Below are 26222 nucleotides of genomic sequence, written 5' to 3'. Positions count from 1 at the left end.
GAGAACAGAGAAAGAAAAGGAAATGAGGGATGGGCGGAGAGAGAGATCATTTGAATAAAGCGAGAGAGAAAAGATAGAGAGGAAAGGATGGAGAAAGAGACAGAGAGAGAGCGAAAGAGAGAGAGATTGTAAATACAACCCATATTTACGTTTATTTATTTCCTCTTTTGTACTTTAACTATTTGCACATCATTACAACACTGTATACATAATATTACATTTGAAATTTCTTTATTATTTTGGAACTTTTGTGACTGTAATGTTTACTGTAATTTTTTTATTGTTTATTTCACTTTTGTTTATTATCTATTTCACTTGCTTTGGCAAAGTTAACATATGTTTCCCATGGCAAAAATCCCTTTGAATTTAATTGAAATTGAATTGAGATAGAGAGAGAGAGAGAGAGAGAGAGAGAGAGAGAGAGAGAGAGGGGGGGGGGGGGGGGGGAAGAGCATAGGAAGGTTAGAATAGAGGGAGGGATAGATAGATGGATGGGTGTTGATGGATGGATAGTGCATGAAAGTGAACAGAAAGTAGAGCGGGAATAAAAGAAAGGGAATAAAATAATGGGAAGGAGATAAAAGTCTGTAAAGCGATGTTTAGTGAATCTGTCTATCCTCACAGTGAGTGGGCTGTCAGCAGCTGAAGGAATGGTCCAATAGCTGTCTGTTGGGCTCATTTAAATCAACGGATTGACATGTGCATATTATTCCTGTCTCTAGGGAGAATTGAATTGAATTGCATTTATCGTCCTTTGTCAAACTTCTCTGTGAGTGTCCCTCTCTGGTTGTGTAAGGTAAAGTGGAGGGGCAGTGACATCTCTCAGTGGCTGCGCTCGTTGAGCTCTTTTTAATTTGCTGTGGTGCCACTGGCGTGTCATTAGCAGCGACCTGTAATGGCAGTCCATTTATACTGGACACACTGTTAAAGAACTGGGCTGACACGCTCTACCACTTAGCATTAACACACACACAGCTAAACCCATTCTCTATCCAATACTGCCTAGAATATACCCCCACACACAGCTAAACCCATTCTCTATCCAATACTGCCTAGAATATACCCCCACACACAGCTAAACCCATTCTCTATCCAATACTGCCTAGAATATACCCCCACACACAGCTAAACCCATTCTCTATCCAATACTGCCTAGAATATACCCCCACACACAGCTAAACCCATTCTCTATCCAATACTGCCTAGAATATACCCCCACACACAGCTAAACCCATTCTCTATCCAATACTGCCTAGAATATACCCCCACACACATACCTAGTATTTCTGCTCTTAGTTTTCTCTCTGCAGTGCAGAGGGCCTAATTCCAGAGAAAATCCATCACTGTACAATGGTGTTTGCAACCTCTGGACTAGAGGGTTTATCTGGGAAATCAATGCTATTGTGTGGGGCATGTACATCATGTTCAGGGAGGCAGCTACAGTATTTGGAGGAAAAACATGAGCACGGTGGGACTATCCCATTGCTCCTTATTCCTGTTTAATAACCCACAGCTCCCTCCATCCGGTTGAAAAAGTGGATCCCCCCCTCCGAGTCTGACTCAGCTAAGCAGAAATCCCTCCGCCACTATAGCTAGCTCTGATGATAATGACCATACTGTGCGGCTGAGGCAGAAGATGCCACTCTTCCTGTATTTGCGTGGAGTCCCTGGATAGGAAAAGCCAATTATTTTCCCTCAATGCCCTTGTCAGGTAACCTGAAAGTGGCAGTCCCGCCACAAAGCTGCAGTCCCGCCACAAAGCGGCTGTCCCGCCACAAAGCGGCTGTCCCGCTGGCACCTCATCCATTAGCCACATGCCTTACCACCGCTATCTATTAACTCCTTTTGTCATTTGCATAATTGTATCAACGTGACAAATGGGGATCATCCATTCTGCTCTGAATAAGATAAATTGCGATTTTAGGGGTTCAGAAAAGGACATCTAAACCAAAGAAAACAAACAATGAGAGGAAGTCAATGTGAGAGCTGTGCTTGCTGAAGGATAGGGATGGTGTTAATGCCCTCATTAAGATCAGACTAGGCTTGTAGGTTTGGGGTAGAGGGCCTCTGATCTCATTGGCCCCTGTATATGTCACACCAGTCACTGGCTTTTGTCCCCCTCTCAGGCTCTTCTGCCTGCTTTCAATAGGCTCTTGGGACTTGGGCTTACTTGAATGAGCTTGAAATCCATTTGCCAGTGGCCTATACAAGCTGATACAAGCTGCAGAAGGCCTAGATGGTAGAATAAGAGAGTGGGGCGTAAGGCCTCTGTATAGCCCTTACTTTACATGCATTGAATAGATAATGCAGTCCTTCATGTCAGCCGCCAGACTGTCATGCATAACACCATGGCATTCAGTGATGTTTTTTCAGAATTACAATGCAGAAAGTTGGAAGCTCAGGCCTGTAATTATGTTGGAATGAGAGTGGGAGATACAAACTGGCTCTGATAAAAAGCCTTGGTCCACCAACTGGAAGTGTTGACAGAGATATTCAGAGTAATTTGGTCCACCAACTGGAAGTGTTGCCAGAGATATTCAGAGTAATTTGGTCCACCAACTGGAAGTGTTGACAGAGATATTCAGAGTAATTTGGTCCACCAACTGGAAGTGTTGACAGAGTATTCAGAGTAATTTAATTTTTTCTACAACGTCCATCCACATTCAGAAGCCATTGCTACGGTATATAGCAAAATGTCTGTGGCAGACAAAGAGCTAAATTACATTGAACCGAGTCGTCATCATCATGGCCATAACCTTTTCTCGCTACGACAAGAAAAATAAAGGAAAAGAAGAAAAGAAACGAAGGGAGAAGAAAAGAAGCAGGGAAAAAGTTGCCCGTGCTACAGCATCCATTTAATGTCAGGCATCTGCTATTTTGTTGCAACCTGATGGTTTTATTCTCCCCTGGCGCCAGCAGGCAATCACCTCTTTATCACATGGCAATTATCTCTGTAGCATTGCTCTGTGACTTGCTAACTCTCAGCACTGTCACATGTGACCCTTCCAGCCAGTCCTGCACAGGTACTGAGGAGGAGGAGAGAATGGGGGAGCTAGGGAGGAGAAGTGGGGGGGGGGGGGGGGGGGGGGGATCGGTGGAGCAAGCAAAAGAGAAAACCCCGGTTATTGAGGTCTTGGACCTGCAGATTGCCTGAAACTGCAGACTGGTGTGCACTCCAGCAGAGAGAACCTGAAGACAATAGAGTCCACTGCAATTTCCTGGACTGAGCTTAATGGCTTCATTTGTTACCATCATGTATCTCCTTAGTGGGGTTTAATAGGGTTTGTTTAATCCCTGCTGCACTTTGCTGTGTGTGTGTGTGTGTGTGTGTGTGTGTGTGTGTGTGTGTGTGTGTGTGTGTGTGTGTGTGTGTGTGTGTGTGTGTGTGTGTGTGTGTGTGTGTGTGTGTGTGTGTGTGTGTGTGTGTGTGTGTTGGTTTGGGAGGCTGTCACACTTATAAGGTAATTTTTTTACATTTCAAAATCCGTACAGTTGCCTTACCTAAATAAATGTTTTCTCTCTTCTATAATGTTTGGGACCTTTAATTAGGCATTATATAAAACATCCTCCTAGTTATTGGCTGTGCATAGTTCCTGCTTGTGCAAAGAACTGGACTGGTGGTGTTGATTAGACGAGAGTACAGGCAAATCAGTTCAATATAAGTTTTTAGCTCCTCTCTATTATGGATGTTTTGTAAAACACATTCCCAATTTACATTTAGTTTTTTATAGTTGATCATTTCCTGATCTGTTAGGTTGGGTTGTGTTGAAAAGCATCAGCTATATATATTCTGACTAGTTCCAACAGGGGGCGATGTTTGTCAATGTGAGTATTACACTCATGTGCCTCCTACACCTACCCACACATAACTTTACCATTTGCACATTGTTAAAACAACTCCTTTCTCAAGTCATACAATTTTCACACATTCAACCTAATACATCTTTTTGGGTGATTTTGTGCCTCTAGTGTCGCACATTTCCAAGCCTTCCCTTCTCACACTGACACAGGATTGGGGCTCCCGAGTGGCGCAGCGGTCTAAAGCACTGCATCTCAGTGCTAGAGGTGTCACTACAGACCCTGGTTTGATTCCAGGCTGTATCACAACTGGCTGTGATTGGGAGTCCCATATGGCGGTACACAATTGGCCCAGCCTTGTCCCAGTTAGGCTGGGGTAGGCCGTCATTGTAAATAAGAATTTGTTCTTAACTGACTTGCCTAGTTAAATAAAGGTTAAATAAATTGTAAAAAATTCAGCAAGCTGAAATGGCTGTTCTTAAGAATATACACATGGATTGAGATGAGAGGAAGTGAGCGACTCAAATCAAATCATGTACAAATATGCTCCATGTCTATTGACAGACGACAGGGAAAAATGGGTAGCTCGTTCTTTCGTGTATTTACACTGCTTCTTTAAAACAACTATTATCAGCCATTTGGAATGGTATAGGACTATCTTCCTTCTCTCTCCCTATGTTTCGTGAAATCACAAATGGGATGTCATCTGTCAGAACAGTGCTGCGTCTATCTTGAAAATGGCACATTTCTCATTTTTGGCACATGTTGTCAGTGTTGTATCCCTCCAATTTGTGTTCACAACCCCCCCTTCCCTGGTTTGACTAAAATCCAATTTACAGGCTGTCAGCTCAACTCCATAATCCTATCCACTGCTGTATTTGTGAAGCAGCTCTTTGAATTTGCATTTTACTGAACTGTGTGTATATACAGGATCCCTGTAGATGTCTGTATTCCATACCCTGCTAGCTATATATACTGGCAAACGAAAGGAGGAATACATACAGGATATTCTGAGATAAAGTTATTCTCTGTCATTGTGGGTTTTCTTCTTAGGAGGGTGTAGTAGTTTATTAAAAAGTAAAGAAACATTTAAAGTGTATCACCCTGTTGCCGTTAAAGACTGTAACTAATATCTAATAAATGTAACTTTAATGACTTTAACTAATATCTAATAAATGTAACTATAAGGACTGTAACTAATATCTAATAAATGTAACTATAATGACTGTAGCTAATATCTAATAAATGTAACTATAATGATCAAATATCTAACATGACTAGAAACATATCATTCATAAAACTTAAGCAATGGATTTGCATATACCCACCTCATTGTCATGCTGCAGCAGTGCCTGGAAAAACAAGACACATGTTGTTGTGTGGCATAGAGTTAGTGACAGAGTGTGTAGCTATGTGCGTATGCATGTGTGTATGTGTGTGTGTGTATGTGTGTGTGATGGGGTGCGTGGGGCTCTGCCACAGTAAATAAGAGTCATGGCCAACCTGAGCAGGACACAATGCTCTCCCAGCAGACCACCACCGCCTCCACCACTCCTGAAACATTTGCATTTCTCCACATTTCCCAGGGATGGGCTGCATTTCATGAATTGTAATGAAGGCAGGAGTTTTACTGGAGAGAGCACAGAGATGGCCTCGCAATTACTCTGGGACGGTCAATTTACACATTTCATACTGGTCCCCATGCCTGTGATATGAACGTCAGGGAAATGGGGAAGCCCCTGAGACTTTGGTAGCCTCAAAAATTCATCCTGGCATTTAGAGAAGAAAAAAAATCTGCCTGTGCGTACAAATAAGTAAATAAGAAAAAATGTAATTATTTTATAAATATATACTGTGACACAGTCTGCTGTGACTGGGGTTTTGGTTTTTATCTGTGTTGGACTGAACCCTTTTCTTAATTCCATTTCCCTTTAAGCGCAGTAACTCTGTACGCAGGCTAAAGAGGTGTGCGTGGAGATAAGATTCCTATGTAATATTCTGAGTCATCTCTGGCCCCTGGTGCAGCTCTGGGGCCCTGGGGAGAGGAGATGGGAGCAGAGGGTGGAGCAGCACGGGACAGGTGAGCTCATCAAAGAGCCTGGTGTCTGCCATGTGTGGATGGTGCCCTGCCCTGGGGGGTGTTGAGGGATAAGAGGGGTATGGAGGGTTGGGGGTTGTGTTAGTTAACTCACGGCCCTGCCCTGGGGGGTGTTGAGGGATAAGAGGGGTAATGGGTTGTGTTAGTTAACTCACGGCCCTGCGGTGGGGGGTGTTGAGGGGTAATGGGTTGTGTTAGTTAACTCACGGCCCTGCCCTGGGGGGTGTTGAGGGGTAATGGGTTGTATTAGTTAACTCACGGCCCTGCCCTGGGGGGTGTTGAGGGATAAGAGGGGTAATGGGTTGTGTTAGTTAACTCACGGCCCTGCCCTGGGGGGTGTTGAGGGGTAATGGGTTGTGTTAGTTAACTCACGGCCCTGCCCTGGGGGGTGTTGAGGGGTAATGGGTTGTATTAGTTAACTCACGGCCCTGCCCTGGGGGGTGTGGAGGGATAAGAGGGGTAATGGGTTGTGTTAGTTAACTCACGGCCCTGCCCTGGGGGGTGTTGAGGGGTAATGAGTTGTGTTAGTTAACTCACGGCCCTGCCCTGGGGGGTGTGGAGGGATAAGAGGGGTAATGGGTTGTGTTAGTTAACTCACGGCCCTGCCCTGGGGGGTGTTGAGGGGTAATGGGTTGTGTTAGTTAACTCACGGCCCTGCCCTGGGGGGTGTTGAGGGGTAATGGGTTGTGTTAGTTAACTCACGGCCCTGCCCTGGGGGGTGTGGAGGGATAAGAGGGGTAATGGGTTGTGTTAGTTAACTCACGGCCCTGCCCTGGGGGGTGTTGAGGGATAAGAGGGGTAATGGGTTGTGTTAGTTAACTCACGGCCCTGCCCTGGGGGGTGTGGAGGGATAAGAGGGGTAATGGGTTGTATTAGTTAACTCACGGCCCTGCCCTGGGGGGTGTTGAGGGATAAGAGGGGTAATGGGTTGTGTTAGTTAATTCACGGCCCTGCCCCGGGGGGTGTTGAGGGGTAATGGGTTGTGTTAGTTAACTCACGGCCCTGCCCTGGGGGGTGTGGAGGGATAAGAGGGGTAATGGGTTGTATTAGTTAACTCACGGCCCTGCCCTGGGGGGTGTGGAGGGGTAATGGGTTGTATTAGTTAACTCACGGCCCTGCCCCGGGGGGTGTGGAGGGGTAATGGGTTGTATTAGTTAACTCACGGCCCTGCCCCGGGGGGTGTGGAGGGGTAATGGGTTGTATTAGTTAACTCACGGCCCTGCCCTGGGGGGTGTGGAGGGGTAATGGGTTGTGTTAGTTAACTCACGGCCCTGCCCTGGTGGGTGTCGAGGGGTAATGGGTTGTATTAGTTAACTCACGGGCCTGCCCTGGGGGGTGTGGAGGGGTAATGGGTTGTGTTAGTTAACTCACGGCCCTGCCCCGGGGGGTGTGGAGGGGTAATGGGTTGTGTTAGTTAACTCACGGCCCTGCCCCGGGGGGTGTTGAGGGGTAATGGGTTGTATTAGTTAACTCACGGCCCTGCCCCGGGGGGTGTGGAGGGGTAATGGGTTGTGTTAGTTAACTCACGGCCCTGCCCTGGGGGGTGTTGAGGGGTAATGGGTTGTGTTAGTTAACTCACGGCCCTGCCCTGGGGGGTGTTGAGGGGTAATGGGTTGTGTTAGTTAACTCACTGCATGTGCGTAGGTGCTGTAGGTGCTGAATGGCAGGGCGATGGCTGGGTTGAAGATGCCAAACTGGCCGACCATTTGCTGCATGCGGCGGATGGTGCGCTCCTTGTCGGTGTCGGCAAACTTCACCACCAGGCTGGAGGACGCGCCCTGGGGGGGGAGAGAATCGGAGCCGTTCTGAGGAGAGAGGGACCGCACACTTAACCAACCAACCCTCCTCTGTCTGCAAGACCTCTATCCAGCAGTTAATATGTCAATCTCATTATCATCAACATGACATACCACACAGTCAGTCATTATCGGCTACTATATGTATGTTTAGATAATGAACTAAAGAACTAGAGTTCACTTCTCAAGTCTGAAACAAGTCATGCATGATAATGTGATTGGATGGTTTATTGGTTCAGCATGAGCTGCTCATATGCCATTAGGTCTGTTGTTAACGTCAATATTAGCAGGCTCCTCTCATCGAACATCAAGCTCACAGTTTTATAGCTTTCCAGATACTACATGACTGAACATTTGTCTTATTGATGATATTATTTCCGAGTTGTGTGCGGTCTGCATGCATAAGTACGGCCACACAGTCATATGAAGTTGCTCTACTTATATTGTTAATGTTCTCTTTTCAGATACAACCATACACCTTCCATCATATTTAACATAATGCACATGTCACCTAGGGCAAGGAAGCATAACGGGGCGGCAGGTAGCCTATTGGTTAGAGCGTTGGGCCAGTAACCGAAAGGTTGCTTGATGGAATCCCCGAGCTGACAAGGTAAAAGTCTCTTGTTCTGCACCTGAACTAGACTGTTCAGTTGCAGACGTAAATGTTTCTAGGCTGTCACTGTAAATAAGAATTTGTTCTTAACTGACTTGCCTAGTAAGATAATGTGCATTAATAAAAAATACATTGCTTACTATTTGGATATTTTCCTTTTATTTCCTGCGCTAGAACAATAGGTGCTATCTAGAACCTAAAAGGGTTATTCTGCTGTTCCCATAGGAGAACTCTTTAAAGAACCCTTTTTGGTTCCAGGTAAGACCATTTTGGGTTCCATGTAGGACCGTTTCCACAGAGGGTTCTACATGGAACCCAAAAGGGTTCTACATGGAACCAAAAAATGTATCCCTGGAACCAGAAAGGGTTATCTTATGGGGACAGCCGAAGAACCCTTTTTGGAGCCATTTTTTCTAAGAGTGTGTGGTTGAAACTTGGTCCAACCACTCAAGAGTAAGGTTCCCAAACTAGGGACGTATGATTACTTGAGATTGGAGGGGCTAATATTGGCATCTGCACTTGTAGGCACGTATTGACCTTGGTGAAGGTGCTCTTCTATGTGTTGCATTCTCTCTCTCTCTCTCTCTCTCTCTCTCTCTCTCTCTCTCTCTCTCTCTCTCTCTCTCTCTCTCTGATCCAGCACTTCCCCCCCTTCTCTCTCTCTCGCTTTCCAACTCTCTCATTCTGATCCAGCACTTCCCCACTTCTCTCTCTCTCTCTCTCTCTCTCTCTTTCCAACTCTCTCATTCTGATCCAGCACTTCCCCCTTCTTTCGCTCTCTCTTTCCAACTCTCTCATTCTGATCCAGCACTTCCCCCCTTCTTTCTCTCTCTCTTTCCAACTCTCTCATTCTGATCCAGCATTTCCCCCTTCTCTCTCTCTCTCTTTCCAACTCTCTCATTCTGATCCAGCACTTCCCCCCTTCTCCCTCTCCCTCTTTCCATCCGCTGCGCTGCCATAATGAAACCAGCAGGTGCATCTGCCACACACCATTCATTAAGAATCTTCAAATGATTTAGCACTACATTTGACCTTTGTTGCGCTCCGCCTTGCCTCCCCCTCAAAACTGCCCAATCGATCCCTATAAAAGGCCAAAATATTACTCTGATCTGACAGTGTAGAAAGGTTGTGCGTCGGGCGAGATAAGAGGCTCCTTGAAATTGATGTGAGATAATCAATAATAGCAGCGAGTGGCAGTGGGGCCGGGGCCAGGGCTGGGGAGCTAGCTGGGGGCTGTGTTTGTGCTATTAGGGGCTGGGGGGTTGTGGGATGTTGTAGGGGGGTTGTGTGGTAAGCCACACTGGGGCTACAGCTAACTACCTGGTTGCCTGCTACACATTGGGGAGGTGGGGAGGTTTCTCTCTCTCTGCGTAAGGTTGGGGCTGACTCTGGATCTACTTGTTGGAGGGCCTTGGTATAGCATAGCCAACAGGCGAAGGGACTGCCTAGTAAACTACCTGTTGGGGCAGGAAAAAATGGTGGTGTGGAAGACCATGAGATGCAGGTGGCGGGGTGTATTGACCACAGAGATGTGCTGCTGGGGCAGGTGCAGGCTTGGCTCACACTGGAGCATATACACTGTACAATGCCTTCAAAAAGCATTCAAACCCCTTGACTTTTTCCACAGAGATCCTTGATGAAAAACTGCTCCAGATTGCTCAGGAACTCAGACGGGGGCGAAAGTTCACAACAGAACAACGACCCTAAGCACACAGCCAAGACAACGCAGGAGTGGCTTCGGGACATTCCCTGAATGTTCTTGAGTGGCCCAGCAAGAGCTCGGACTTGAACCCGATCAAACATCTCTGGAGAGACCTGAAAATAGCTGTGCAGCAACGCTCCCCATCCAACCTGACAGAGCTTGAGAGGATCTGCCGAGAAGAATGGGAGAAACTCCAAAATACAGATGTGCCAAGCTTGTAGCTTCATACCCAAGAAGACTCGACTGTAATCGCTGCCAAAGGTGCTTCAACAAAGTACTGAGTAAAGGGTCTGAATACTTATGTAAATGTCATATTTCCGTTTTTTATTTGTAAATTTGCATGTGTTAAAACCTGTTTTTGTTTTGTCATTATGAGGTATTATGTGTAGAAAAACTATTTAATCAATTTTAGAATAAGGCTGTAAAGTAACAAAATGTGGAAAAAGTCAAGTGGTCTGAATACTTTCCGAAGGCACTGTATAGGAAAGCCCCTAAAATTGTCAGAGACTCCAGTTACCCAAGTTGTTTTATCTGCTACTGCATGGCAAGCCGTACCGGAGCACCAAGTCAAGGACCAAAAGGTTCCTCAACAGCTTCTACCCCAAGCCATAAGACTGTATAAGGCAATTCATAAAAATCGCCACCTACATGTACAGAGTTTCTCAACTAGCCTGTACCCCTGCACACTGACTCGGTACCGGTGCCCCCTGTATATAGTGTCATGACGTTGGCCTGAGTGGCAGAAGTTTATGACCCCCATAAATACCTTTCCCCTTTTTCCTCTCTCTACTCTACCAATGTGACTATTGAAAATCCATTGGTTAACATTGAGAGAGAGTCTGGTGACATCAAAAGATGGGGACGGAACCATATTTCGGTAATCCAACCAGCTGAAAATATGCGTTGGGACTTAATGAATATGATGTCAGTTCAGTTGGTGTCTGAGACATGATTACTGACGATAGGAATCTACATATTCTAGTTATCAGATTCACACGGGATTGTTGTGCAATTTAAATGTTTAAATATGAAACTATTTGTGAAAAGATGACATTTTATTTTTAGCTTCTTAATGAGAGAAAGGTTTGTCAGAAGAACACCACTCTGCTCACTCAGAGGCCCCGCCTAAGTGAACAGACATGGGTTGTAAAACTATGAAACACGCCCTTCTTTCACCACTTTATAAACCCCTTGATGAAAATGTAACTTTCTGTTCCGAGGACATAAGGCCGACAGTCCTACGTTAAAAGGGCTCAGATAATAAGCTGTTCCAAGGACGTGTGGACTTGAGGTCCCCACGTTGAAAGGACAAAGACCACCTACAGAACTAAGCCAACCTTAGAGAACATAACCGAATTAGCATCGAATTTCAATGTGAAGGTGACGACCTACACCCCGGAAGGCTGAGTTTCGTCTACACTAGCCAGAATATAGCATGAGCTTAAATTATAGCAACTTGGTATGAACTTTGAACTCTTATTCACTAAAGAAGTGATACCTCCTAGCCATCGTGTTAGCGCAGCAACTGTAGATGTGGGCTAGGAGAGGACGGACAGAGTATTTGTTCTACCACACGACGACGGTACTACCAAGTATCCATTCTACCACCAGATATTCTTCAGAGGACCAGAGATCCATGATGGACCACCCGGCCTCCCATCTACCGAAGCGCAGCTCAGAGTAAATATTTATTGCATTCTCCTTTTTCAAATGGGCAGTAATTTAGAATGCATAAGATACTGTATTTACGATAGCATAGCTTCTCCCTTTGTTCCTCAGTCTTCCCGCTCTTTCACTCAAACCCAACCCCCTCTCTTTGTGTAACCAGCCGTCATATCTGTTCCGTCCGCTAGGGACATTTTCCTTTATGACATAATTTGTAATCAATGTGTGATTCATTCTGTGTATATGTAATTCTGTGTGATTAGTTAGGTATTTAGTAAATAAATAATTAAACCCAGTTTTGTATTGCTGATTCAAATTGTTAGCCAGGGTTCGTGAAGATAACCAAGAATTTACAACTTTCAGATGAGACTGAATCAGACGACGATTAAATATTGACTGCTGTTGAGGTAAAAGATTACCAGGTCTTTAAGAGCTTATTCGGAAGATAACAGCTCTATAAACATTATTTCGTGGTGCCCCGACTTTCTAGTTAATTATCTACCTGATTAGCTTAATCAGGTAATATTAATTACAGAGAAATGATTTTATAGAATATCATGTCATATCACTTAATCCGGCATAGCCAAAGACACGACAATAGCCTCGTTATTCTTATTCTTCTTAAATATTTTCTTCTTCTTGAACTGTTGGTTAAGGGCTTGTAAGTAAGCATTTTATGGTAAAGTCTACACTTGTATTCAGCGCATGTGGCAAATAAAGTCTGATTTGATTTGATAGGGGGTTGGTGAACCGTCTGGGGAACTTTGTAGGGGTGTGGGGCGTCATGGGGGTTCTATGTACAGTGGACAGGGAAGGAGGCTTGGTTCTAACTTTCTAGGTCTGTTAAAATGAAGTAAAGCTCTCTCTCTCTCTCTCTCTCTCTCTCTCTCTCTCTCTCTCTCTCTCTCTCTCTCTCTCTCTCTCTCTCTCTCTCTCTGAATTCACTATTGTGTCAATCACATTTCATTTTCAGGCTCAACAATCTGTCTCGGGGCTGGGCTCTGCTTATATAGGCGAGATTTGCAGGTTGCCAGAGATGCTAAAAGATCGTCAGTGGAGTGAATGATGAATGTAGATGTTTTTCTTCTCTTCCCCCTCTCTCTCTACATTCAGCCCTGTCTCTTTCAGCATCCCCTCTCCCCTGACGGCTGGCTAGCTATAAGTGCACAGCCTCACAAAGCTGCCTGCCTCTCCTCTCCTCTCCTCGCCACCGGCACCACATTAGGCCCCTGCTCATTAAGTGCACTGTATGACTAAACAATGAAGTGCATGCACTCCTAGGTAGTAGGGTGATGGTAAAACAACACTGTAATAGAACACACACACTCCTCTTCCCCCTCATCTCATCTCCTCTCCAGACCCACAGTCCATACTCTGTCGTGAGAGTCAGTACAAGGTTACACATCCCAGTCATTCCGGTAGAAGGGCCTTGTTTTGTGTCTGTCCCGGTTTTACTATCTGTTCCATTAACATTATTATGGGGTATAACTATAAGCGAGTCTGGGAGCAGGGATGCAGGACTGGAATACAGAAATGTGCAGCAGTGGTAAACAGTGAAAATTTTACTCCACAGCACTAAAAAAGCTATTAAAGGCCGAGCTGGTTTGGTGTGCTTCTTCTCCTGCTGAGGCTCCCAGGTTCTTGGGGAGGGTTGGAATATATAATCTGAGGGTATTAAGTTGTCTGAGAGGTAGGCAGATTGAGGATGCTGCAGCCCCAGCCTCCTTCCTGTCCTGTCCTGCCGTCTGGAGTGTGCTCACTTATGGAAGTGTGGTTATTGTGGATTGAGTGTGTGAGTGCAATGCCAATGCAGTTCCTAGTCTGTCTCCTTTTCTGTACTCTTCTATCCTATCAGTCTGTGTCTCTGCCCTGCTGTTGGCTCTCCCAGATATGTTGTATTGATCAGGGTGGATTCTGTGTGAACCCATAGCTCCGGCAGAGCCTCGGCACCTTTAGACTGCTACATGAACTCTAGGAGCTTCAGAGTCCCTGGGAAACTTACAGTGGATTTATTAGCAGCCATCGTGCCACTGCGCCACACTCTCAGCCTCTAATAAGAAAGGTGAAGAGGTTAAACATGTCCTGATGATGCTTCACTAACCCCCTCTCTCTCCTATCTGCGGAGATGACAGCCGCTCCAGGCACCGAGGTCTTTATTTCGGGTAAGTCATCACAAAAGCCCGTCTCTTTAGATGCCAACATCATGTTAGAATGGCCTGTTACTTCCATGTCTGTTCCCATGTTTGTTTATCTACCCAATTTATTTCATTGGGCCTGTCAAGATATCACGGTGCAGAATCTTTCTCTCGCCACAGTACAAAGCAGTGAGGTGGATAAACTATGAAGTAAAAGTCTCATTAAATTTTAAGCTTCCAAGTGTGAGGCTGAATCCCCACCGGCTCAGAGCATCTAGAGCGGGTTCAGGAAAGGGAGTAAAACTGTGGGAATAACACAGGCAGCTGTTCTTAGACAGGAAAAGAGGAGAAAAAGGACTGAGATTCAATGAAAAGTCATCTGTCTTTATGAGTACTCCCTTTGCAGCCAGGGCCCAATTGGTTCCTTTCCAAGCTCCACACACAGGACACCCCTTGTGTGAATGGTCCACATAAAGCTGCAAACGAAGATACATATTTGATATTGCTTAACGTTACACATCCGTCTCTGTGCAAAACTTCAGAATAAGGTAATAAGTTTGAATTATCCTGTGCATGTCGTCATCTTACATAAGCAGCTGCAACCTGTAACGGACTCAAGTGTCACATGGCGAGTGCCTTAGCGGTGTCCCTGTCTCTTTGGTTTAGTCACACGGTGGCTTAGTTACTAGAACAAAGGTTCTTAGTTCCTACTCAACTGTCTCAAACAGGAATACACATCCACTATTGACAGGAAGTAGTTTTGTGAGTTCATTATTAAACTTTCTATTGCTGTGTTTCATGTTTAAATGATCATTATGATAGCCTGAATCCCATTACTCTGCACTAAGTAACCACTGAGAATGAATTAAGACACACTGTGTGTTTAGTGCTTGGTTAGTAAAATAACAAATTAGTGTAATCCATTAGGCTCTGATTAGAATGTCAATTGCTTTGGAAGTGACACTAGGAAAAATAAATATTAAGCAATTGTTTAATGTGAGGAACATAGATATCTCATCCATGTGAAGTAACCTACTAACATTAAACTAGTCATTTTATTACCCTGACACTGGCTCTCATTCTATAGTGTGAATAAACAAATGAAAGCGAGATCACACTCAGCTGTGGGCTTTGACTATCTCCTCTCAGCATATCTCCCTGTCTGGCAGATAGCACAGGAGGTTGGTGGCACCGTAATTGGGAGAACGGAGTCATGGGATTGACTGGAGCGGAATGAGTGGAATGGTATCAAATACATGCCATTCCATTTGCTCCATTCCGGGCCATTATTATGAGCCGTCCTCCCATCAGAAGCCTCCACTGTCAGACAGCCACAGTGTTTCCATCACAGTCTAAAGTTGAACCAATCCTTTCCTAAGCTCAAATGGAGATGAACCGGGCTCTCTGGTCCTGACCCTGTTATTCCGTCCCGGGACATTCCCCCAGACACCTTCTTCCTGAATCCCAGCAATTTGCTTTACAGCTCCAGCGTTTAAATGTTTAATTGTGTGACGTCTTGAGCCATGTGAGGTCTTCTGAGCCCCGGGGCAGGGGCATGCGTGCGTGGAATGGAAGGGAGAGCCTGTCAGGGTCTCACATCTGACCTGTCATCACCTCCCACAACTCCCATTCCACTCCTGCTTCTGACACACTCACACACACACACTCACACACACTTACATACATTTACACACACTTACACACACATACATATAGATGGATAGACTCATACACTCATGCACACAGATACACACTTAGGGATAGATACATCCACCTATAGACACATTCTCTCTCACATTCATATGCTCAAACAGTAACACACACATACACAGGCTCATTAGCATACACACACACATTCACAAGAGACCAAATACAATCACACAATCTCTGAACTTCATATCCACACACATGTTCTCACTCAGATCCCTCTCACACACATATACATAAACACCCACTCACACCCCCAACATGAAAAATGCAAATGTATTCGGCTCAAGTCCTCCGAGATGGAAAATAAGATCAGTCAGTGAGCCTTTGACCCTGGCTGATGGCTGTATGAGGATGTGACAGAGAGGAGAGAGAGAGAGAGAGAGAGAGAGTGTGTGTGTGTGTGTGTGTGTGTGTGTGTGTGTGTGTGTGTGTGTGTGTGTGTGTGTGTGTGTGTGTGTGTGTGTGTGTGTGTGTGTGTACACGTGTGAGAGAGTGTGCGTGTGTGTACATTTACACGTGTGGACGTGTCAGTGCACAAGCATGTGCGTGTGTGTGTGTGTGTGTGTGTGTGTGTGTGTGTGTGTGTGTGTGTGTGTGTGTGTGTGTGTGTGTGTGTGTGTGTGTGTGTGTGTGTGTGTGTGTGTGTGTGTGTGTGTGTGTGTGTTCTGCAATGCTTGGGGGATCTGCTGCTTATCTGTTAAGAAACTGCTGCTGTTCGTTATAGTGTTTACATTCAGCTTGGCTCTCGTGTAGAAATTATTCATAGCCATCTCTTTTCCTAGACTGATCACTTCTGCCTTTGGAATAGCTTGTATAGGCTGCACACCTATTATTTTGTGTTTGACATAGTTGGTATTCATTTGTGATAAAATGTCCTAATTTAAATAGAGAGAACAGGATCATTCATTACATGGAATAGTTAACGATTACGGCCTGGAAGACACTGTATAGATGTACTGTTAGACGTCCTGTAACGATGCTGTTCCATTCTCAATGCAGTGCTATTCATGCAGATGTAGTCAGGTAGGATAATTCAGGCCTGTCCTCTGAGTATCCCAAGCCCAGCTCAAGGCCTAATGGTGCACTGTCTGTCTGTCTGTCTAATCGTGGCGAGACGGAGCGACTGGGGCCATGTCACGTCCTGACCAGCAGATGGAGCTGGTGTAGTAGTTTGGGGGTCAGGACGTGGCAGTCTGGTGTGTGTCTTGTGACTCCTGATCAGGAACAGCTGGGAATCGTTGTTCCTGATTGGGAGTCACATATGTAGGAGTTGTTTGTCACTGGGGTTTGTGGGTAATTGTTTCTGTTTTGAGTAATTTTCCTAACAGGACTGTTTGCTGTCGTTTTGTTCATTTTGTAGTGTTCTCTTGTTTTTTGAATTAAAATTCTAATGATGAACACATCCTCTGCTGCACTTTGGTCCTCCATTACCGACGACAAGTGTTACAGGCCAACACACTCCCATCCAAACCTCTGACACAGGAGATGAGATGCTGAGAAGATTTCTATAATCAATTTAGCCAACCAGGAGGGGATAAATCCTGTCCATTTTCTTCCTCACTCGCTTTTCCATCTCTCCTTCATCCCTTCCTCTGTTCTTCCTATCTCCCACCCGCACGCCCCTCCCGCTGCTCATACACAAATTAATCATTCAGCAGCCGATGTAGTGAAAGGTGGAGTAAACAAGTCTATTGCCTATTATCCCGGGAGGCCGGGAAAGAGAGAAGAGTGAGAGGAGAGAGGCAGAGAAATACAGTAGAGGAGAAAGAAAAACATTGTGGCTGTCCAATACCACAGAGCAGCGAACACATGAAGTCAAGCCTATCTCCAGCCTATCCTCACGTCCCCGAGTCATTTGCACTTATATTGACCTCAAGGTTGCACCAAAACTAATGACACAGTCAGCTAGCACAGCGCTCTCTTTATCCACGTGTTGTGCCCCCATACCGTAAATAATAAAACCACGTGGTCTAATGCCACAATGATGAAAGAGGGAGAGTTCAGGGTCCTGCTCCTCCATGCCTGAAGTTTCTCCAACAAAGATGATATAGGCTGAGTGTACTTCAGCCCACTGAATAATACGTAGCGTGCAGAATAACTATAATGCAGCTTTAGAGTGCACAGTAAGTACCCTTTGTTTCTATGCATCAATGGTTTAGAGGGGCTTCCCTAACCACCAGCCACAAACAAAGAATAACCACACCTAGCAGCACTACAGTGGTGACTGCTAGGATTACTGTATTTGTTAAAGGGTCTAACGCAAACATGGCAAAACATGTTTCACCGATAGCTCAACCCATTATCATTCCATGAGATGAAAATTAATGTTCAATCATTTTTCTATGATTAGACACGCAAAAACTACCAATCCTTTTCATTCTAAAGAAGGTTTATGGTTGTACCTGTGCTTGTTGAAGCTGGAATATTTATGAGGACAGTTGCACGTTGTGTCGGTCAATAAAAACTGGAGGTTGATCAGTAGAATCTAAAGTTGTGAATGTTGTATGTGGTTGTGTGGAAGAAAGGCAGGAGGTGTACTTACTGGCATGGTCTGGCTGCCATGGAGGGCACTGATTGCAGACTGGGCCTCAGCGTGTGTGGAGAACTTTACAAAGGCACAGCCTGGAAAACATGCACGCACGCACGCACGCACGCACGCACGCACACACACACACACACACACACACACACACACAGGAAGTGAATAAAAGGCAGGGTGCCTTTATTAAACACTGTGAAGAGAAGCCCGTCAAAACATTTCAGGGAGGCACAGAGAGACTCCCATTGCACAGCAGGCTGCTCCTCCCCAGGCTGCTCAAGCTGCAGGCTCTTGTACAGATTGCACTGATGAAGCAGAAAAGCATGCTATTTAGCACCACATGCCTGTCTGTGCATATTAAATATAGACCCAGTGAAATCCATATTGTCTTAAGTTGTCATTATGCATTAGTCTACGGTTCCTAGAAAGAAGCTAAACATGTTTAAGGGACTAATGCCGGTTTGATCAGGACCTGCAGCGAAGGATCCCAGGGGGTAAACCTAGAGAATTACTGCATCTTTAAGTGTGGTCTTATCAAAAGCTCTTCTCCTGTCTACCTCTGGACAATATAATTGAGCCTGATTAATATACTGTATAAATAAATATGTATGTAACTTAGTTGACAGTTAACGGTTAGTTGACAGACAGGTATCCATGAACATCTGTAAATCTTTGTTTTTGTAAAGGATTGCATTATCTGACTTGTATGACACTGATGTTTAGAGTGGTTCATACACATCACCCAAACAGAGTATAGCGGAGACTAAATCTAACCTCCCCTACACTTTAAAAAGGTTTCCAAAAGGGTTCTTCTGCTGTCCCCATAGGAGAACCGTTTTTGGTTCTAGGTAAAACACTTTTTGGTTCCAGGTAGAAACATTTTGGGTTCCATGTAGAACCCTCTGTGGAAAGGGTTCTACATGGAACCCAAAACAGTTCTAATTGGAACCAAAAGGGTTCTACCTGGAACCAACAAGGGTACTTCAAAGGGTTATTCTTTTAAAGAGTGTAGTTGCCCCAGTGTCTCGCAAAGAACATCGCAATTGTTATGACATCCGCCATTCCCTCTTTACTTCTGTACGACTGTTGAGTCAGAATGCCAGGACCTCAACCTCCACAACATTCCACAACAATTTTCATAAGCACTGGCATGGGACTATGTTTCAGAGACATGAAGAACCAGGGCTCCCACTGCTATTTACTGCATGTCAAAAGGTATTGGTTTCTACTAGACTGTGTGCCAGTTGCCTGGGTGGATAGACCATGGGGCCTGGGTTGTTCAATGAAAATAGTGCCTTTTCCATTCCTTTGATGTTTTAAGTAGAAATTGTTCACCAGTATTGAATTTTAAAAGCCTGTTATATTAAATGAGGTGCCCTTATAGACCTCATGGAGAATTCCGATTTTTTTTTATGAATAAAGACTTGCTAAAGTGACAAAATTCTGCATTTTGACATGTCCCTTCGTGCACCCTCTGTAAACTTCTAGGAAGATTTTAACCCCAACATTTCTCAAAGTTTTCACCATCATTGTAAAGCCCTAGTTATTTTGTTGTTTTGACAAAGTCAATTCTGAGGATGATTATTTATTTAATGTGATTAGTGATTAATTTACGTCTGTCCCTCATTTTAAGGTCAACCCTGTTATGTGAACTTAACTCTCGTTTTATTATTGTGAAACTATTCCTTATATATTTTTAAAAAAAGGAACATTGAACATCTAATAGTAAAATCATAGTGTAAAAGCAGGTGATTCTACTATCTTTGGCAATTTTCTTTTGTGTTTTGTGATGTAAAACTGAGTGGGCCGAGCATAACACGTCAACCCTGTTACCCATAGATTGACAGGCTAGACATGTTTTCACAATTTCAATTTTTTGTGAAGCTGTTACACACAACAGATGTCCATTACCCCTGTGACAAGGGGATTTATGGCTGAATTAAGATGAAATCGTCAACCCTGTTACGGTCAACCCTGTAACTTTATTTGCCACTTAATAGGCACTTATTTTTTTATTCAACCTCTTGAGATGGGAAAACATGTTTTTTTTTATGTAGTTGAACATGTGCTCTTTGTGACAGAATGTTAAAATTAGGTGAAATACTTCTCAAAAGGCACTGAATTGGTGGAACGACCCTGCTACAATACAGTGCATCAGTTAGGCCTTCTTATTGTTCATCTATGGGAATGTTTCCCTTACAGGCCTACATAACCTGGAAGACCATTCTGAGCATAATACAAGCCATGATGACTCCTATAAAGAAACCCGTTTACTTTGAGTGTTTTTTTACTACTAAAAAACTCAAAGAAATAATGCCCATTTTGAATCTGTGATTTCTCAGCTGAAACTAACTGTCGAAGACAGTGACCTAGACAATGCCTGAGATACAGTATATCATTTATTCCTACCTTTGCTGTTTCCGTCAGGACCTCTTAGGACGGTGCACTCCTCGATGACTCCATAGGGCTCAAAGAGGCGGTACACGTCCTCCTCAGTCTGTTGTTTGTTCAGCATCCCCACAAACAGCTTCCTGTCTTCTGAAACAAAGAGAAAAGCAAATTAAGGGTTAAATAAAACTGACCTCTCAATGCGACCAGTCTAAATGAGTATTGCAAACAGAATGTCATATTGCCTTAGCTATACCGATGTAGGATCTTAATTTGAGCCAGTTTGATACAGCAGGAAAATAATCCTGCAGCAACAGGCAATGTGAATTATTATGTGGATTATTTTTAATAGCCATTTTTGTAGGGGTTAATATATTTTTCGTTAGAGAAAATCAAGTTTCAAAGTGGAAATTACAAACTGTAGAAGCCTTTTTAAAACTCAAATACTAAAAGTTTGCCTTTCCTTCTATGCAGGAAAATTCTCAGCAACAAAAGAGTGATCTATTTAAGAACCTCCATCTGTATACCAATGTAGGCTCTGCTCACTGTGTTCAGTGGCCGGTATATGAACATAGGGCAATGTATTTGTCTGCTCCATTTAGCTCTGTGAGCTGAGTCACAGTGTATTGTTCCTGTGCCAAGTCTGCTCATTTTAATTTCAACGATAATTGGGTTTGCTCACATATTTGAGCCCTGGGTAGGCCTTGGGTTCTATCAGAGCGCGGCCATGCCCCTACCTTGGGGGAATGGGAGGAAGCAGCAGGCTGATGAAACAGCTGTGTATGGTCCTTCAGATACACCAGGAGCTCCAGGCAGTACACTATATGGATATGTCTGCTTCTGCCTCCTATACTGCTGACCTTCAATTTTACTGAATACAGGCTATTTGTTATTTGTCAATCTCCCTCTCTCCCTCTGCCTCAGACTATATGTTTAATTGCTGCTGATCCAGTGTTTTCAGTGTATCACCACAGAAATAATATTCCAGAGCTCTTCAATGAACAATGGCACGTCTCTCCGGCACGGAGAAGGTGAATAATGCTGACTTTTCAATATGGTACGCTGTACTATTGAGTCCTGTTAAATGCAGGGGGACTTTCTCTTTACCTTGACCTGACACGCTATGTTTACTGTTGTTCTGCTCATATGATTAATGCTTTGCTCACTAAATCCCACTGGCAGAAACACTACTCCCAACCTCCCCTTTACAGATTTTCTATAACTTTGAGTGCACCTATGTAACAAAGGCAAACACAAGCAGAAGAGGAATCCAGGGCCAGGCTCTGGGCTTTGGAGTTCAACATCATTCCCAGTCTGTGGTAATGCGGTATGTCAGGGTGACCTCTGTGGCTGTGAGAGACCGTGAGAGACCGTGAGAGAGAGAGACTGTGTGTTATTGTGCTGTGGCATGACCTGACCCAGGCAGGACCTACTGATATCCATATTCCTCCTCCAGCAGCCAGCCTAGTCCCATGCAGCCGCCCCGGTCGCTGCCACCCTGCCACAGACAGAGCCCCGGCCGGCACCCTGACTCAGCACGACCAATGATGCACCTTTAAAATAATCACCAGTGTCAGGGCACTGTCAAGGGAGGAGCGGCCCTCGTGACACTCTTTATTGTTAGTGGCAGGATCAGAGGGTATGTATCAAAATGGAAGCGATCCAATGTGACACCTGTCATGGTGGATTGGAGAGCATTTATCTTCAAAAGAGAAAGCCCTGAACTGGAAAATAAAGGGCCAAGATGCTCCTTCCTGTTGTTTGGGACGGAATATGAATTTAGAGGTGGGGTGGGTTTGAGGGGGATTAAATTCTTTGCACCCACTCCTTCAGCCTCTCGCACATACGCCTTTGCCTTTCCCCTCTCCTCCATGGCGCCCTTCCAGGACCATAACTCCTACAGCATCGTCCCCTCTATGGATGATGGGAATGTGACAAGGCAGGATTAATGTATGCAGCTGACCTATATGAATTTCATATGTTCCGTACTATGCCGTTCAAGCCATGAATAGACCTCCTGTGGCACGCCTCAAAATACGACATTGAAACTGTCCCATCGCTGATAGACTGCTCAATGGCAAATCACCTAGAGCTGAATGGAATAATATTTTTTGGACTCAGAGCACATCAGGAATAGACCCATATATCAGATCAGATCCGTGTGTAACATTGGTTGGTTACAGAGGGCACCAAAAGAGCAAATTGGAGTGCCATTCTGGGCTGTTAACTTTTCACTGTATTCCATCAGAAATGCCACTGGACTGTCCTGATGTGGAGGTTCAAAGACAGGCGTAAGAAATGTGATGGGATACGAATGTCTCCAGTGCTGCTGTATCTAGAGGGCAGTGTAACACAAGTTCTTCAGCTCCTGCTGAGAAATAGAGAGCATGCTCCTCTCCTAAGTGAGTGTGCTTTGAAAACAAGCTAACACCGCATGAAAATACACCATCTTAGAGACCTATTTCTCAAGCCATGATTGTGCTACTCTGGAGTAAAACGGCACTTTGGGACTTGATACTCATCTAGCTACAACACACAGCCAGGATCATTTAGTGGATCTACAGTAGACTACGAACTCACATGTAGGCACCCAACACACCCACACGCAACACAAACACCAAAACAGCACACAAACACACACACATACCAGTGCACCCTCAAGATGTCACACACTTATAAATTAGTCACCCCTTTAGGGGGAGCCCAGATTGATGATGACCCTCTCTGAGATACTGTTCTTAAATCATTGAATAAGAGGGAGTGCTATTGTTGCTATTCAAACAATCTCCTCAGCCAGTCCAGTAAGATGCATGTCCCAGTGCTCAGGACTTTTTTTAACAGTATCGACTGGCTGTTAATGCAGCTTTGTGGATTAGTGCTGTCTCACAGAGGGAACACAGCTACTGATTACTGCCACTCCACAAAGAACTGTTATGGCTGTTGTTTTTAACAACTGAACTGGTTGTCCACATGACCATGAACACAGCTGAGACCAGATTTACCTGCAATCCATGTACTGTAACCTAACACTACACCAACACAGCTCATATAGTGACACTACACCAACACAGCTCATATAGTGACACTGCACCAACACAGCTCATATAGTGACACTACACCAACACAGCTCATATAGTGACACTACACCAACACAGCTCATATAGTGACACTACACTAACACAGCTCATATAGTGACACTACACCAACACAGCTCATATAGTGACACTACACCAACACAGCTCATATAGTGACACTACACCAACACAGCTCATATAGTGACACAACACCAACACAGCTCATATAGTGACACTACACCAACACAGCTCATATAGTGACACAACACCAACACAGCTCATATAGTGACACAACACCAACACAGCTCATATAGTGACACTACACCAACACAGCTCATATAGTGACACAACACCAACACAGCTCATATAGTGACACAACACCAACACAGCTCATATAGTGACAACACCAACACAGCTCATATAGTGACACAACACCAACACAGCTCATATAGTGACACTACACCAACACAGCTCATATAGTGACACAACACCAACACAGCTCATATAGTGACACTACACCAACACAGCTCATATAGTGACACAACACCAACACAGCTCATATAGTGACACAACACCAACACAGCTCATATAGTGACACTACACCAACACAGCTCACATAATGACACTACACCAACACAGCTCATATAGTGACACTACACCAACACAGCTCATATAGTGACACAACACCAACACAGCTCATATAGTGACACAACACCAACATAGCTCATTCAGTGACACAACACCAACACAGCTCATATAGTGACACTACACCAACACAGCTCATATAGTGACACAACACCAACACAGCTCATATAGTGACACAACACCAACACAGCTCATATAGTGACACAACACCAACACAGCTCATATAGTGACACAACACCAACACAGCTCATATAGTGACACTACACTAACACAGCTCATATAGTGACACTACACCAACACAGCTCATATAGTGACACTACACCAACACAGCTCATATAGTGACACAACACCAACACAGCTCATATAGTGACACAACACCAACACAGCTCATATAGTGACACTACACCAACACAGCTCATATAGTGACACTACACCAACACAGCTCATATAGTGACACTACACCAACACAGCTCATATAGTGACACTACACCAACACAGCTCATATAGTGACACTACACCAACACAGCTCATATAGTGACACAACACCAACACAGCTCATATAGTGACACTACACCAACACAGCTCATATAGTGACACTACACCAACACAGCTCATATAGTGACACTACACCAACACAGATCATATAGTGACACTACACCAACACAGCTCATATAGTGACACTACACCAACACAGCTCATATAGTGCCTTCAGAAAGTATTCACACCCCTTGACTTTTTCCACATTTTGTTGTGTTATAGCCTGAATTAAACATTTATTAGAGAGATGTTTTTGTCACTGGCCTACACACAATACCCCATAATGTCAAAGTGGAATTATGTTTGTCGATTTATTTTACAACTGAATAAAAAAAATGAAAAGCTGAAATGTCTTGAGTCAGTAAGTATTCAACCCCTTTGTTATGGCAAGCCTACATCAGTTCAGGATCAAACACTTGCTTAACAAGTCACATAATATGTTGCATGGACTCACTCTGTGTGCAATAATAGTGTATAACATGGTTTCTTTATGACTATCTCATCTCTGTACTCCACACATACAGTTATCTGTAACACAATAAAATGTGGAATATGTCAACATGTATGAATACTGTCTAAAAGCACTTTATACTCGCACTATATGAACACACCTCGTATATCTCTGCCTAATTGGTAGGAGAGAAATTTGGTTTGAAAAATATAGAAATTTGCATCACATAGAATCACAATTAGTTTACTATTGTTAAGGTCATTTAGACGCAGCACACGAATCTGCCTGTGACTGTTACAGCACCAGCTCCTCCTAACTACCAAGAACTCTGTCCTGAAAGATACACCCATCGTGTTCAATCTGGCCTGAGTTGATAAGCAATGGTTTGTTTGGAATAAATAGTTTGGAAATGAAAGCGTGGAAGAATGAAGAATGAATGGTGAATGTTCTGCCTGGTTCTATATCCTGAAGGTTACTGGGGCCATCTCAGAATTTTTATCAATAGGTGTGTTTTCATATAAATTTGAAATCAAATAAAAAATAACATTTGCTTTATCTGAAAAGTATCATTTAATCTCGTCATGAATTCATTGTAATTATAATCCAATGACTTATTTACGACACTGACATCGCATTACAATCACTTCTAAATGTATAAAACTAGCAAACATGAACCATGCTACAGTCAGATACAGTATTTTTTACTTTGATCTTCTGTAGCTGTGAAAGTTTCAAGGTTCCCATCTTGCATACATGAGCAATTCTGCAGTCAGGTCTACCGTGTTGGAGACTTATTACAGTGTGTCGGCTGATTACATTCCTGGGGCTCTAGCTGCTTGGGGGTTTGACAGTGAAATGCATAAGAACACTTCCAGTGAATAGCAATTGGATGAGTTTCAGGGTTTTGGCACTGCTGCAGGCTCCAGGAGAAAGCCCTCACGAGGGGGATTGTAAAAGTGCCCGGGCCGATGTGTCGGCTTGCCTAAGAACCTGCAGCCTTCAATAAGCCAGGATGGATGAAAGAGGAGAGGGAGAGAGAGAGAGAGAGAGGGAGAGAGAGAGAGGGAATGA

General features: G+C 44.2%; 1 protein-coding gene across 13 annotated transcripts in view; it reads right to left on the bottom strand.

Annotated features, from left to right (window-relative positions):
- The window catches only part of LOC106584443 (CUGBP Elav-like family member 5), a 324347-nt gene that overhangs the window by 24043 nt on the left and 274082 nt on the right, over positions 1-26222 (bottom strand). For 4 of the 13 annotated variants that reach the window (XM_014169786.3, XM_045705940.2, XM_014169792.3 and 1 more), the window contains exons 4-7: positions 20466-20594; positions 18060-18139; positions 7528-7701; positions 5127-5150 (exon numbers count right to left, since the gene is read on the bottom strand). In XM_014169786.3, coding sequence (XP_014025261.1) covers positions 5127-5150; positions 7528-7701; positions 18060-18139; positions 20466-20594 — 407 coding nt within the window. The remainder of the gene's footprint in view (positions 1-5126; positions 5151-7527; positions 7702-18059; positions 18140-20465; positions 20595-26222) is intronic. The other 9 variants (XM_045705941.2, XM_082968073.1, XM_045705944.2 and 6 more) reach the window with 6 other exon arrangements.

The sequence above is a fragment of the Salmo salar genome, chromosome 23 (assembly GCF_965601325.2).
Source record: "Salmo salar chromosome 23, fSalSal1, whole genome shotgun sequence".
NCBI classification, from domain to species: Eukaryota; Metazoa; Chordata; class Actinopteri; order Salmoniformes; family Salmonidae; genus Salmo; species Salmo salar.
Note: the sequence above shows the minus strand (reverse complement) of the source record. Positions and strands in the feature narration are given on the sequence as shown.